This window comes from Astatotilapia calliptera, chromosome 1 (assembly GCF_900246225.1).
Source record: "Astatotilapia calliptera chromosome 1, fAstCal1.2, whole genome shotgun sequence".
In the NCBI taxonomy this organism is placed as follows: domain Eukaryota; kingdom Metazoa; phylum Chordata; class Actinopteri; order Cichliformes; family Cichlidae; genus Astatotilapia; species Astatotilapia calliptera.
Genome location: NC_039302.1, coordinates 26,697,883 through 26,713,030, shown reverse-complemented (window position 1 = coordinate 26,713,030; position 15,148 = coordinate 26,697,883). Strand labels below are relative to the sequence as shown.

The 15,148-nt window shown below is 37.2% G+C and overlaps 2 protein-coding genes across 2 annotated transcripts; both read left to right on the top strand.

Annotated features, from left to right (window-relative positions):
• Positions 1-5,374: 5,374 nt before the first annotated feature.
• sec11a (SEC11 homolog A, signal peptidase complex subunit) lies at positions 5,375-10,216 on the top strand. The gene is made up of 6 exons (XM_026172210.1): positions 5,375-5,589; positions 6,024-6,133; positions 7,089-7,238; positions 7,568-7,687; positions 9,624-9,681; positions 9,770-10,216. The coding sequence occupies exons 1-6, from the start codon at positions 5,539-5,541 to the stop codon at positions 9,818-9,820; spliced, it is 540 nt and encodes a 179-aa protein (XP_026027995.1). The 5' UTR covers positions 5,375-5,538; the 3' UTR covers positions 9,821-10,216.
• A 1,794-nt stretch (positions 10,217-12,010) lies between these two features.
• Positions 12,011-13,161, top strand: nmbb (neuromedin Bb). Its single transcript, XM_026172213.1, has 3 exons — positions 12,011-12,433; positions 12,661-12,848; positions 12,944-13,161. Exons 1-3 carry the CDS (start codon positions 12,277-12,279, stop codon positions 12,995-12,997), a joined length of 399 nt encoding a protein of 132 aa, XP_026027998.1. The 5' UTR covers positions 12,011-12,276; the 3' UTR covers positions 12,998-13,161.
• Positions 13,162-15,148: the final 1,987 nt, after the last annotated feature.

Sequence of the window (15,148 nt, the reverse complement as noted above, 5' to 3'; positions counted from 1 at the left end):
TGAAATCTCATCAAAGCATGAAGTTTCTAATTACAGCATGAGAACAGCTTAAGACAGTTTTTAAAATTCTAAATGCTTTAGCTTTATTTTTCCTACCTACAGCAGAAAATGTATACAATAATATATTTGTCTTGTCTTTCAAGTCACATTAGTGGAGCATCAGTATACAGCACATCTTGGAATGAGTAAATCATCTAACTGATGGTACAAAATCCAACATAAACAACACTTGGTGGCAAAAATGTGCATTAATGTGAAAAGAGTGTGTGCTGACATTAAATGTGTTGTAATGTCTATGATTTTGTGTTCTAATCAAATGCTGTGGCTCCTGTGAAACAGGATAGTGTTCAAATTTGGCCATTGCATGTTTAATAACACTACCGCTGAGGGGCAAATGCAATTACATTCTGTAATATCTTTGATAGGATCACACAAGCAGTGTGTGTTTACTACGTGAAAGGCTAACTTCATCACACTAATCATATTTGATTTTGTGAGTCATTGCTGATGTAAGTGGTGGCCTCGCTCATAAGTGTGAACAGTGCTGGAAAGCTAAATTCATGCAAAAAAGTGTTACTTAGTGTCACCTCTTATGTTGTCTAGTAGCACAAGAGGGTTAGAGGTTGTCACCAGAGGGGAGAGATGACAGACATTGGTGTGAATACCTGATGCTTTATGTTGTACATTTCATACTTCCTACACGCTACCATGAATGTACTGCATTACAAATTTGCCTGTAAAAGAAACCTTTCATTACAATTTTAATAAACAATATAATAGCTTGCAATTAAGTGCAGCTTTGAAATATATTTTCACTTGACACAAGTAAAATATACTTCCTTGAAGCTTATTCAACTACAGTATGTAACTAATTCATAGGTAATTTACAGCTGATATATCTTTATATCATGGAAATGAACAAAAAAGGTCTTTGATAGCCTCATAAAAACAGGTAACTATACATAAGCATGGATAATAGCAATAAAAGACTTTCCAGCAAGCTGGGGAAAAACAAACAATCTTAACAATAAGAGCAAATCTTTATTTAATGTCAAATAGAAAAAAAAAACGAACCGACTGGCCCATGAGCTATACAGATTAATAAATAGCTATCATGTTCACATGACACTGAAGACGGTCTGCTTCATTCATTACTTTATTAATTTACCATGGATGAAGTGTGACTGAGGCGTGGTAACAAGATGAGGAAGACACAACACTCCTGCCACCTACTGTTAGTTCAATCACTGTGCTCTTGACAAAAACTAAGAGAGAGAAAAAACACTTTCACACTGACATTAAACTCTGTCTGTTTTAACTGGACATCTAAAGTATGTCTCTTTTAAACTTGACTAATTTTTAGGTGAATATTATGCTGTAGTGGGCCAAAATGAGAAGTGTTTCTTAGTGTTAATGTCACATTTGTTTGGGCTTAAAACTACTGAGTACATTTTTATGCTACTTGAGAGAGTTAGCATTTTTTAAATATTTTAAATAATCATATTTCTACCACAAAACTGCCACCGAATGAAAAAAATGTATTTAAAATTAATGTTGCTTAAGAATTTAATTAACATCATCTTCATTCTGACAATGCTCTATACCTCTGTACCTTTGTTCAGCGTCAGAAAATGATGTGCACTAATGATATGATCCAACTGTTTCTTACAAGACATTAATAAAAAAAAGTATGGGTGAGGTGAGAAAATTACAGAGAAAAGCTGCACTGACACTGCTCTTCATGGTGCACTGAGTAGCTCTGATAAAATGCAATAAGGAGCTCGATCACTAGCCGTGAACTAAGCATTAATACTCATGACATGACACAGTAAATGAGGGAATTATTAGTCACAAACTGTAGAAATTTTACTGGCACATTTAAGCCAAAGGAAGTTCCATTTCACTTAATAGGACGTAATGTTGAGTTAATGTCAAGATCTCACACTCAGCACCCAGATCCTTAGCACATTAAACACATTTGCAGCGTTGATTTTCACACTCTGGCTTATTATGTGGCAATATATAAAACATGATGATCACAAAGGAGCTTATTTGCATTCGATACTTTCAGCAGAGAACACTGGCAGAAACCTGTGAAAGAATAAAAATGCTCTTTACAGGCTGTGCAAGGTTCAAAATAGGTTTAAAATAGAAAAACAGGATATAAGCAGAAACAGAGAGACCGTGCTCTCTTACAGAGCTGACTATTTGACTCACATTGTTGTGGCTGACTGACCTCAATTACCATTGCTGGTTCATCATGGGTGTGACCATTTAGGTAGATTATATGAAAAGGATCACACATTCCTAAATGCCACAGACTAGCTGGCATTTGAAAAAAGTTTTATCTCCAGTTCTCCAAAAGTCGCAGGCTGCCAGTGGTCTCAGTGGCATCGCTAAGTTGACTGCCAGTGGTGAGTTATTCTACCATATCACAGGAAGCTTTTTCTGACTATGAAACAAAACAGTTCTGATACATATCTCGGGTTATTTTCTCTCACAGGAGAGCTTAAAGGCTAAATCTAAATAAAATCAATGTTGTCTACATACTGTATGTTGGAGACAAGAAAGCAGTGATGATACATAGAGGAGACAGCAACCTGTTTTGACAACAGGGAGTCAAAGGGTATGTCTACAACATCCCTGGGATATCATGTAAAAGTTTTGTAGGGATATTCGTGTTCATTGTAGAATGCAGGTGAACGGCTTCAGTAAATCAGCTAAATGTAATTTTCACAATACCAATCAGCACCCCTGCTATATTTAGTATGACTTGGAAAGAACAACCCATCACCTTATTAAAGCTGTCCTTTATTCAAAGGAGGAAGACTGCTTTAACACCAATAAACAACACACAGGAACAACAGCATTCTCTGCATCATAATGTTAACCTTTAGTAGTTACAAGACTACAATTTAACTATTGTAACAGAGCGTAAAGACATGACAAACAAATTCAGTCCAATAGTCTGTTTTGATAATTTGTGCTTTTACGAAAATATAAATTCAAACAGAATTTAAGTCGCATTGGTCTTTAAGGAATAAACAAAAGCAGTTACTGTAGAGGTTACCAATTGTGAAGCCAAACAGACATTAATGAATAACTAAATTCTGTGGTGTGTGCGAACTGGACAGCTGCATTTCCTGCATTTGGAGGTTGTGCATAATAAGCACAAACCATACTATATTTGCTTTTTTTTTTTTTTTAAAGCTTACCTTTTATTGTAGATTTAGGCCCCCACAGTTGCATGAGATCAGCCCTGTCAATAATATGCATACATATCAGATGACAATGTGTCACATAAATCCAATAGTGTTACTCAAACACATATCCAAATATACATAACCCTATTTGGAAAAAAGCAGAATTTAAAATGGACTTTGGAACAAATTGGGAACAAAAACACAATTAAATGGCTTTTTAATTGTGGCTCAAACACACGTGACATATATTCTACTGATCATGTTATCAGACTAAGTCAACAACCAAGCAATGTTTGTAGGTTTCACGTGTGTGTCCACTAATTATGTTATCACTTGCTCAGTCAAACGCACTTCCTCTAGGAAATTAGATGTAGTCTATGATAGAAGAAAATGGTTAATAATTACTGGTCATTTTTGTTACATTATTGCACTTTTAATTAGGAGACGCATTATTTAAAGTTGCAGTGGAAAGTCAATGCAATTACATTTGCTATTTAATTTGCAGAATAAACTTTAGCCACCTTTAAGGCAGCAATTAATGTAATAAATTATTAGTTTAAGTGATTATTTTATGGTTGGCTGTTTAGATAATGACACTATCCCAGTCACAATAAGTACATCACAGTTTACAAGCTTTACTTCATCTGGATCACAAGTGGAAACAGGATGGCTGCTGTTTGCACTGTGAACATTTAAAGCTGCACTCAGTAATGTGAAAGTAATGACTCAGGGACTCTGATGCAATCTGGAAGGTTAGGACATCACAACTCTGTAGTGATTTTGCACTGATGAGCCAATTGTGCTGGTTTTCAAATCAAATGAGTAACAGGAAATTGCTACTAAAAAAGATCCTATAAACTCAATGAGGACTACCTGTCCACAAACCAAATATCAGCCAAAGTTAGTACATAACTGATAATGTAAGCAGAGCAATTGGGGTCTAGAAATAAGCCAGGATTTGGTGAAAGAGGAAGCAGAGAACACACGCCAGTGAATATTGAAAATCAATCTTATTCCAAAGAAATAATTAACCTGCACAAATCTTCTAAGGCAGGACACTGAAAATGATTATTAACATTCAGTACTGCCATACACTATATCAGCCAAAGTATTGAGCCACCTACATATTACACCTACTAAAGGAGCTTTTCTGAGAGCCCTTTCTAAACTTTTACCCTTTTTTGCACCTACAACAGCTTCCAGTCTCTTGGGACGCCTTTCTGCAAGATTTTGAAGTGTGTTTGTGGGAATGTCTTCCTATCTAAGGAGAGCTTTTGTGAGGTCACACACTGATGTTGGACAAGAACACCTGACTTGCAATTTCCCTTCTAGTTTATCACAAAAGCTTTCAGGGTTTAAGGTTGGGGCTCTGAGCGGGCCAGTCACATTCTCCCACACCAAACTCATCCAACCTGATGCTGGGCCTAAGGGGCCCGTGTCAAACACTAGAAATACAACCCCATAGCAATATTGAATTCAATAATTAAGAAATGTGGGTATGTGGATGTGTGTGTGCAACATAAGGAAGTGGTTTAAAAAATGAACTGAAGAAGCTTCTCAGATGAGAGGTGAAACGTCTTCAAGCAACTTAAAGAAGTCCAAGCGCTTTTCTTTCCAAGCTCCTTAGACTACGAGAACTGGATGACTGAGAACCTTCACAGACATGGTTTATAAAGTGTGATGTGTTCTGATTATTGTTTTTTTTTTTCTCCCACAGAAGATGTTTAAAATTCCTTTGGTTAACGCAAGGTGAAATCTGTCAAAATGTGAGCTGTTTGTGAAAAAGCACCAAAGCTCTGCCACACAGTTAACCAACACCCATTCCCCCCAAAAGTGAGCCTTACTTTAGAATTTTCTATTTGGACAAAGTGTGCAAATATATTTATATATTTCCTAGACTTTTATTTTTTAACTAATTTAAAATAATATATATCTATGTATATATTTGTTATGTATATATTTCATTTTGAATTAAAAAAGAGAATGAAAAATGGATGTGTCCTTTTTTGTCCTTTTTTCAATATAGTGTCCATGTTCATTGTTTTCATTTTCAGGACATATCTTAAATTCTACAGTAAACTCCAACAGCAAACACAGCAGCCAGCTGCACGCTTGCAGACAGTGTGGTGTCCTTTTTTGGAAACCCCCCTCTGCTCGCGTCTCGTATCCTGAACTGACACCTCAACACAGCACTGTTGCGCGGGCGGGACTTCCGGTGGAGCGCACCCGGAAGTTTCGGATGCAAGTTTTACTGCCCGACCGTGCATCCATATGGTCGTCACTGTAAACGTTTTAATGTGATTTAGGACTTTTTCTACACCCTAGTTTTGCAAAGATGTTATCGTTAGACTTTCTCGACGATGTTCGTCGCATGAATAAGCGGCAGGTAGGTACCAGACCGTTAGTTCACGGCCACCTCTTTGTATGGCAAGTGAGCTCATAGCTAATGATGACTAGCCGCCGACCCCGTTTTTACCGTTGCAACCTCTCTGCGCCATCAAAAGTGTTTTGTTTCATGCGCATTTATATTTTAAAGCTCGTCCTCTCTAATGCATTACGAAGGGCCTATTTTAACCACGTGTAAAAAATAAAATAAAAATAGATGACTTTGGTGTAGCTAGCTGGTTTCCTGGTTTAACATTACTGTCATAGCACCGCTAGCAAAAGTCAAATGCCGAATGTGCTAAAAATGAATCACCACTGAATTCACAAACGCACAGCAATGTTGCCGTGTTCAGTAAGTTGGGCTAGTTTATACTTGTTTAGCATGCAGACTTGTATTTTGAAATAACTCGTTTTTTTCCCTCGTTTTGTTTGCAGCTCTACTATCAGGTGCTGAATTTTGGTATGATTGTTTCCTCTGCGCTGATGATCTGGAAGGGACTCATGGTTGTCACTGGCAGTGAGAGTCCTATTGTTGTTGTTCTCAGGTGAGTTCGGTGTTTTTGTTGTTACTTTAAATCTTGTCCCTTTTTAATATCTGCTGATAATTTATGTTTGTGTAAACTGGAGGAAATTCCTCTGTGTAGTAAAGAACCATGTTCCATATGGTGGTGATTGGACTTTCTTGCAGATAAAAAAACAATGATATTCTCCAAGGATATTAAGCTTTATACCTTAGAAGTGGGTAACGTTATGATTTTTGAAGTACATATTAGGAGAGTTGTACACATCCTTCAAAAGGCACATTTCTTCTTTACATTTTAATGCGTTTGAGCTCACATGGTTGTCCAAGAATGTGCAGCAGACTGAGTTCAGATGCACCATGTGTCATTCCCCCCTCACTCTCTCCATGCTTTACTGTACACTCAACACTGCCTTATCCTATTAGGATGCAAAGCTCAGTTTTCCTGTATACTTTTATTAGCTCTTTCTTATATGGCGTTTTGTATAGTTTTGGGGGTTGACAACATATTCTTTATGAATTAAATGAACTGTTTCATTGTTGTGAAGCTGTGTAAACTGTTAATTTCAAACAGGATGTGATGATTTGCAAATCATGTAAAGCGTATATTTAAGTGAAAATCAAGATGCTGAAAGTTAGAATTTTAACTGTTTACTTACATCTGATAGCAGCAACAGGTTTCAAGACTGAGCGAGGGGCATGTTTACCACTTTATGTACGCCATTATTTGCCAAAGCTGGTAATGACTGTGATTCAGATTACTTTATGACCCTGTGTAAGTAAGATTCATATTGGCATAGGTAAACTTGTTTTATAACCCAATTAAAAATTTCTTAGCTAGTGTCTTGATTTATTTTTAACCTTATATAAGCTATGCAGCATAAAACTGTCATTTTTAAAGTAGGCATTAATGCTTATTCCAAACTTAAAAAAATTAAATGTTGCCAGCTTTACTAATGTGGGCATCTTTTGTATTTCAGTGGAAGTATGGAGCCAGCTTTCCACAGAGGAGACCTCTTGTTTCTGACCAACCGGGTAGAGGATCCAATCAGAGTTGGAGAGATTGTTGTCTTCAGGATAGAAGGCAGAGAGATCCCAATAGTACACAGAGTACTAAAGATTCATGAAAAGTATGAATGTGTATTTTATGAGTGTTGTTTTGTTAGGTTGGATTCCCATTCCCATCTGTTAAACCGGAATTTTATTATATTTTGACTGATGTGGTGAAAAGGATGGGGCACTCAAGAGCAGCAGAAAGTTAAGCTATTAATGTAGCATGTTGTGATCTAACACCTTGCTGCACTTTGTTGGATTTCCTTTGATTTGTCACCAGTTTTGTATTTAATGTTCTAGGAAGCCTCTGTTATATTACACACATGAATCCTCATCCTTACACAGTATTGAAATGGGTATTTAGTGACGCTGCGGTCTGAAAATCATGCTGATACTTTGTTCACAGGGAAAATGGAGACATTAAGTTCTTGACCAAAGGGGACAACAACGCAGTTGATGACAGAGGGCTGTACAAGCAGGGTCAACACTGGCTGGAGAAAAAAGATGTGGTGGGACGAGCTAGGGGGTAAGTATTTTGGTTGGGAAAAAATGCATAGGAGGACAGATGTCCTAAAACATATTTGATACAGATAACTCCAATAAAATGTATCCCAAAAGGTTGATTCTGTTCATCTGGACGTAGCGTTTTCAGTGGGAGAAACTTTTCGTCACTCATCCAAGTGACTTTTTCAGCCTCAGTTGACTGCAGGTTCCCCAACTTTAGAAACAATACATTGCACAATGACTTTTCATTTCACATTTCTCCCACTGAAAACGCTATGTCGACTGATGCTCTAGTCTTGTCACAGGTGAGAGCAGGTTCAAAATAAACATGTGTAGATGTGAAAGAGTCCAGAGTTGTGGTGATGTTATACTCTCTGCAACATCATCTAGCATGACCAGTTCTGGAGGCTCAGCGATAGCCTGGGAAGCCATATTCTTAGAGAATTCGATTGAAGTTACATAATGCTTGCGACTGTAGTTGAAGACACAGTAAACCTTCTTGTAAGGTTTTTGCTCCTGCATGGTATGTATATGGATGTGCTAAGAGATGGTTTACCTGTACAGCCCAAAGGTGCTGCGTGTACCATCTTATGCTACCAGTAGTGAGAAGGACACAAGCAAAAAATCAGAACTAGAAAGAAATCAGCCTCGATGGATAAGGTATTAAGATATACTCTTCGCAGTGGTTGCTTTGCTTGCTGCTGCGATATTGTCACACAGTTGCTTTTATTTATGCCTGGCATTAAGGCACGGGAAGCTGTTGCAGTATTACCCTGAATGATAGGTGTTGCCCCTCAGACAATAGCGCCACATAAGTGCTGATATAGGAAGAGAGGAAGTCAAAACTGGAAGGAAACACTTGCACAGCATTTTATCAACAAAATCAACATCTCCCTCTGTATATCTGTGCATCTCTGAGCTTCTGTAGTGGAATATCAATTAAAGTAGCAGTGGAAATCAACACTGTGATAGACTTGTTGTCTAAATCCTGCTGCAGCGGCTGTGGCACAATGTGCCAGGTTACAAAATCGAGGTGCATGTTTGGCAAAAGTGCCACAGGCATTGTGATGTGAGATCAAAATCGGCATGTGACTACCCATGATGGGGGTGCACGGCGAGCATAAAAACACCATAAGGAGAAAGCAATGTACTGTGGCCATAACCTTTAAATGTTTTTGTGGCCTGCTTTGTTATTGGCTCTCGAGTGCAACTGTTGTCACTTTCATTTGGATCAAAGCAGGATAAATGAATTCACAAGGGTTTATGCTTCATATGACATCAGTATCGTTTGCTTTTCACCAACTTTGTGTTATATTGCGATGATTGGGTGTTCCACACTTGGACTGTATATTTATAAATATATGTAACTAATATAACAGCCACTATTGGTTGGTGAAGTCCCATTGTGAAGCTACATTTTTTTCTGCTTATCCTGGAATATTGAAAAACTTCTTGCTGGACATGGAAACGAATGAAAAGTTTTAGGTGTTGTTTGTGAACCAGGTTAAAGCCAAGATCCAAAAGGAAACTGTTGTGTGACAGCTAATTAACACATTTCCTTATCTAAATCTAGCCAGAAGAACAATATGAATAGTTTACACACACATACTACATAGCGAGTGGTCCAGAACAGTACAAGCAGGAAAACAGTCCATGTAGGTTTAAAAAACAAATGCATCTAAGGAAGCTTTAATGTTAGGTTGGTCTCGATACTGAATAACAGGCCACTCGCTTGAATATAGAAGTTTATTCTGTTGACTTTGAAGCTTATGCACTTAATAGCTACAACAAGTAAATGTAAGTGCTTAAAACAGCATTTTAAATCCAGTGTAACATTCATACTTGCTCATTCTAAAATTCATTGAAGGAAGTTTTAGACGTTTTGTTTATGTGGATTACATTGTGTTACAGTATGTGTCAATAACATTTAACAGCATTTTCTTTTTAATCATTTCCAGGTTTGTGCCATACATCGGAATTGTCACCATCCTCATGAATGATTACCCCAAGTTTAAAGTATGTTGGCTGCAAACAATCTCTGGTTTTTAGGCTTAAAAATGTAGAATGTGTTCTGATTTCTTCTTCCTCTGCTATAATTCTGCAGTACGCTGTGCTCTTCTTGCTGGGTCTATTTGTGTTGGTCCATCGGGAGTGAGGTGCCCAAGCTTCAGCACTTGAGAAGGATAAACTACGTCCAGGAAACCTCAGTCATGCCTTTCAGAACAGAATTAAGTTAGACTTTGTCAAACCCAACTGGCTTTTTGTACCATTTGTTTGAACATTTTGTAGAAATGTGGATAGGGTGTTTACATTTGAAATATCCAAGCTTTAAAAATATTTTTGTGAGGGAATTAGGCTAAAACTAGCATGTAGTCGCTCTTTATTTGTAATCTTTGGAAAGTGAAACGGCGTTCTTAATGACTAATTCAGTCGTTTCTTTCCTGTTAAATTCATTGTCTTATGTGACCAATATGTGAAGTATTTTATGACAACTGAATATGAATGAAAATTAAATATGAAATCTGGTTACCATCCACTATGAATTATTTTACTCTGTGTCTCTGTGATTTCTTTTTTCCTCTGCCTGTTGAAATCAGTGTCAAACATCTTATACCTTCTCGTAAAAAAGAAATTATACAGTTTATTTGCTATTTGTTTGGAGTTCTTCAAATATTTGAAAAATGAGTTTTTGTATTTCTGTTGCTGGTTGTCATTAAAGTTTTCAAGCATTGTTAGTAATGCTATAGAATTCATGTATTTCTTCATGTGGAATTGGTAAAGAAAGTTAAGAGTTTTGATGGTAAATAATTAGTTCTTTCTGGTTTTGGGGTTTGTTTGTGTGTCCCCACCCCCCATAAATTCACCATCTGATTCTTGTGTGTGTGTGAGAGAGAGAAACTGGGGCTGTGTGAGAGAGAGAAACTGGGGCTGTGCCAGAGATAATTTGCTGCTCGCACATTTTGTTGCAAATTAAATGGTGTAATGGCTTGTTTGGTAAATTTCTATTTAAAGGTCAGTGGAGTGGGGTCCAGTGTTTTATTTCTATGGGCTGAGCTTTAATGACTGCAGAAATGGTTGTTGATGACATCAACACACTTGCAATCAAATCTTGGATATCCAGCTTTAATATGTAATCATATAGTGGGCGGTGTAAACTATAATTTTACTATGGATCCACTTGAAATTGTGTTAAGGCACCTGAACTCGGATTGAAATTGATTGCATTTGCAGTTTTCCTTTGACCTGAGAGACGACCTTGTTAGGTGTGGATTGCCACTTCCATTTGAAGCCATGTATATTTATAAACCAATATTTCATAAATATGATGCAGTCTTGACTTCAGACACTAAACTTTCATATGAGTTATGAAGTGTTAAAGAAGTATTTTCTCAAACCCTGATTTTTGAACCAAGCTTTGTTAATTAATTTTGGTTTGGCCTTCAATGAACAAAGCAAATCCAAGTAACCCCAAGCATTAGTCAATCCATGAAGTTAATTGTAGACTTTCGTGTCTAAATCTATTATTTTGACCCTTAGATGCTGATGTCCACATATCGTAAGGCAGCCGTGGCTGTCTCTTACCATTTAATCTGTGAACATAGGTTTGTCTTGATGGTGAGGTGGTTTCCTAATTAAACTGACATTCAGCTGTGCACAATTTATGAAATCACAAGATTGTGTGCTAATGTGAAAGGTTATAAAAGAGCAAGATTTAAAACTGCAGCTCCTTCACTATACTTGTAACTTTAGCACCCTGAAGTGACAGAGAGGCCATCTGTCTTTTCAGCTCTAAATTAGCAGTGAGAATCAGCAGGTTCTCTTGTCCACGGAGAACTGACGGTGATCACAGTGGCATGTTGCAACTGGCCAAATGTCATGTTGCTCATTGTAAGGGGCTAGGCATGGCCATGGGAGAGAGAAGGGGTGTAGGGACCTTAGCAGGAAATGATTATATGTGTGATTATGCTGGAGAGGAAAGCATTAGCTACCCCCTGTGTAATTTTGCGGCTCTAACCAGCAATTTGCACCAACAGTGCACAACATTTAAAAAATCATTAGTTTTTGCTCACCTATGACACTTTTATACTAATAGTTAAAATATAGTCTACTGCGATGCTATATAGAATCATACAGATTAAAAATAAACTGAAAGGTCATGATGACGCATTTGATTGAATTCTCTTAAAAGAAATGCCATATGCATCCACGCATATACCTTTTCCATTTTCCGGAACTTCTGAAAACAATTCCAAATACAGAATTTTATTTCAGTTAATAAACACACATATGTGTACCGGTATGTTGCTGTTCATAGCTTGGTCAGAGGAGTGTTTTTCAGCAAAGGTTCCTGTCTGCTCTGAGTAAGAATAACCGCGTGGCGCGTGAAATACGCACAGCCCGACGCGCAGACCAACAAAACCTTGAGAATGACTCAACTGTCTTCATTTCAATTTATGCAGCAAGCTGACTGAAAAATATACGCATCATACAAAGAGCCCACCCCGGTCGGGAGAGCCTATAAAAGCTGGATACATCGGAGCAATCTACAACCAACAGGAGACACTTGGAAATTTGCGCGCTGGAGGACACTTCACTAGTTGACACGCTGAAATGAGAGGGTTTACACTGAATAATGTCTGCCAGTGTGGCTTGTTTACATATCTTGTTTTATTTTCTTTCACCGCTGCAGTGAGTTTCGACCTGACTGAGCTCAGAAATAAAGTTGCAAAAATCAAAGTGCATCCAAGAGGCAATCTTTGGGCTACAGGTAAGAATATCTGAAGTTACACTGTAGACACATGGGTCGTATTTATGTTGGGTTCCATCTCATCTTTGTATGTATTTTAATAGATAGCATGTTTCCTTCTTTTTCTTTTCTTTTTTTAAAAAACATTTTTATTGTGTTATGTTTTTTTGAAAAGTTATTATGTCTTATGTCTTCCAATTTTTGCTTAGTTTAAGCAATAATTAATGGGTGTTTCTTCGATTTGGAAGGACATTTCATGGGCAAGAAGAGTGTCGTGGATACTCCTATGCTGCCTTCAAATGAGGACCAAGGTGCCGATGCGCTGGAAGTCACCCTTCCTGCAGAGCAGAGTGCGCTCGGGGAGCTTTTCCAAGAGTTTCTGCGGGTGGCGCTGCAAGCGCAGATGGATACACAAGAAAGTCGTTCGAAAAATCAGGCGAGAAAACTTTCCCACGTTTTTGATATAAGATGTCAAAAGGCTGTTTCTGTGTTATAATATACTAACTCGCAATGTCATGCTCTCTCTTTCAGGAGGCGGACTTGTTGATGAAGATTTTAGAGAACTACATCCGAACCAGAAAGTGATGTAAAGGATACAAACCTGGCACGCATTAACATGGATCGAAGGTCACCTGGGCTTATGAGTTAAAATAAATAAGAATCGTGTACAGTCTCATGCTCATCATGATTGTAATTTACTGTAACTGGCTTGCTCATTTGCAATACATCTTTTTTTCCAATTATTTTGATGGATCTATTTTACATGTTCTTGTCATTTGTTTAGTTATTTGTATTAAATAAAATAATGATTTGCACTGCTTTGACTTTGATGTGTGATAAATTATAGATCGATTTGTTCTTTCTGATTGCAAAAGCCCCTCCCAAACAATTCATTAGTGAGCCTAAACACTGATTTTATTATATATACACCGCTGGTGTCCACTTGCACAAGAATGAGCAACACAGAAAAGATGCAGGTTGATAATGCTATAATGTCTGGGCACCTTTCATTGAGATGAGTTGAATTCATACTTTGGTAACACTTGTGGCCTAAAACACAGTATTACAGATATGGATAAAGGTCTTATTTATACACCTTTCATTAACATTTGCGTCAACCTTTTTTTCCCTTATAAAAATAACACTTATATAAATATAAATGTAGGAAGCTTACATAAATCACACTTCTTAGTTTCCTGAATATTTCGACATGAAATCAATATAATCTTTGTACTTTTTTTGTCCTTTGCATAAAGGGATGATCTGTTCTCTCGATCAATATTGGTCGAGCGCAGTGAGATGGCCCATGCAACTTCTTTGCCTTGAGCTATTCTGTTGTATTTGAAATGGATAGGCTATTTCAATTTCTCTCCCACAATGCCTTGTCTGCTTTGTGTCATTTCAAGGTGTGGATTGTGCATCAAATCCAACGTGGTGAGAGGTGTGAGTAGAGGAAGTCTTTATAAGCTCTAATACACCTTTCCGGCAGTGTTTTTGAGAGGGTCAAGAACTGTTATCTTGATATCAGTACGATATGAACCCTATTACCTATGATACACCATTTGTTCAAAACTTTTAAAATTAAAGTCATGCAAAAACATAACATAAAAAACATAATTCTGTATCCATGATAGTTATTGCCAGTTTCTGCTGAATATGTACATTTGAAGATGGGTAAGAACCAGATATTATAACTATTTTGAGCCCTGTGCAAAGTGGGAAGCTTTCTTGAAAAAGAAAAATCCATAATTTTCTTTTGTTGGGCACTTGGCTCACTGAGTTTGTTACACGAAAAAAGAACTAGTGCCAAACTCAGATAAACATGTAATTCATGAAAATGCCTACAACCAAATGATTCTCTGTCTCAATGGCTGCTTCGTGTCTAGTGCTGATCAGAAAATCATAATCCTCAAAACTTTTGCTCACGCTTTCAAAACCTACTTTTCATGACACCAAATCAACACTGAATTATTTTGCAGTTAATCAATTCTCTTTCTCTTCATTAAAAAAAGAGTAACGAGTGTTTAGCCAAACACAAGGAAATCGAAGTGATTTTGAATATAGCGTGATTGTTGATGCTGGACAGGGTGGTCTGAGTATTTCAGAAACTGCTGAAATGCTATTCCAATAAACAGATGAATGAATAATTAATTCTAATACATTTTCATTTACAATCAACTCCAGGGAAGGGTCACTAAAGATAAAGAGGAGTTGAAAATGATTTACTTTACTTCTGGATAGAGCTCCTTCCTTGCTAAAGTTACATGTGGAGATGTGTCTGCTTCTTAGTAGTGTGGGAGTCCCACTGACATGCACAATTCAACCACAAATCACAGTACTGCAAATAACAAACTGTTGTTACCTGGCTACAATTGTAACTGTGCCATATTCTATTGAGTGGTAAATTCTAGACTGCTGTAGGCTGTTAACATTTTGTCTATTTTTGTTAGAAACTGGGTTATCAAAATTGACCCTTAAGTTTGTAACTTCTGATTTTTGTATTTCACATTAGAATCTGGAGCACACACATTTATAATTAAGTCTTTGTCCAGTAAACAACAGCTTTTAGATCCTGGAATGTTCAGGTGCAGGATGCTGTGTCCAACTAGGTTAGTAGGCTAGAAAATTGGCCACAATTTTTACAGGAAAATAAGCCTGCACAATAATTTAAAGGAGAATGAAAAGCACTAAAACATGCTTTTAAAAATGACAAAAGGAAAATCGATAAAAAAAACA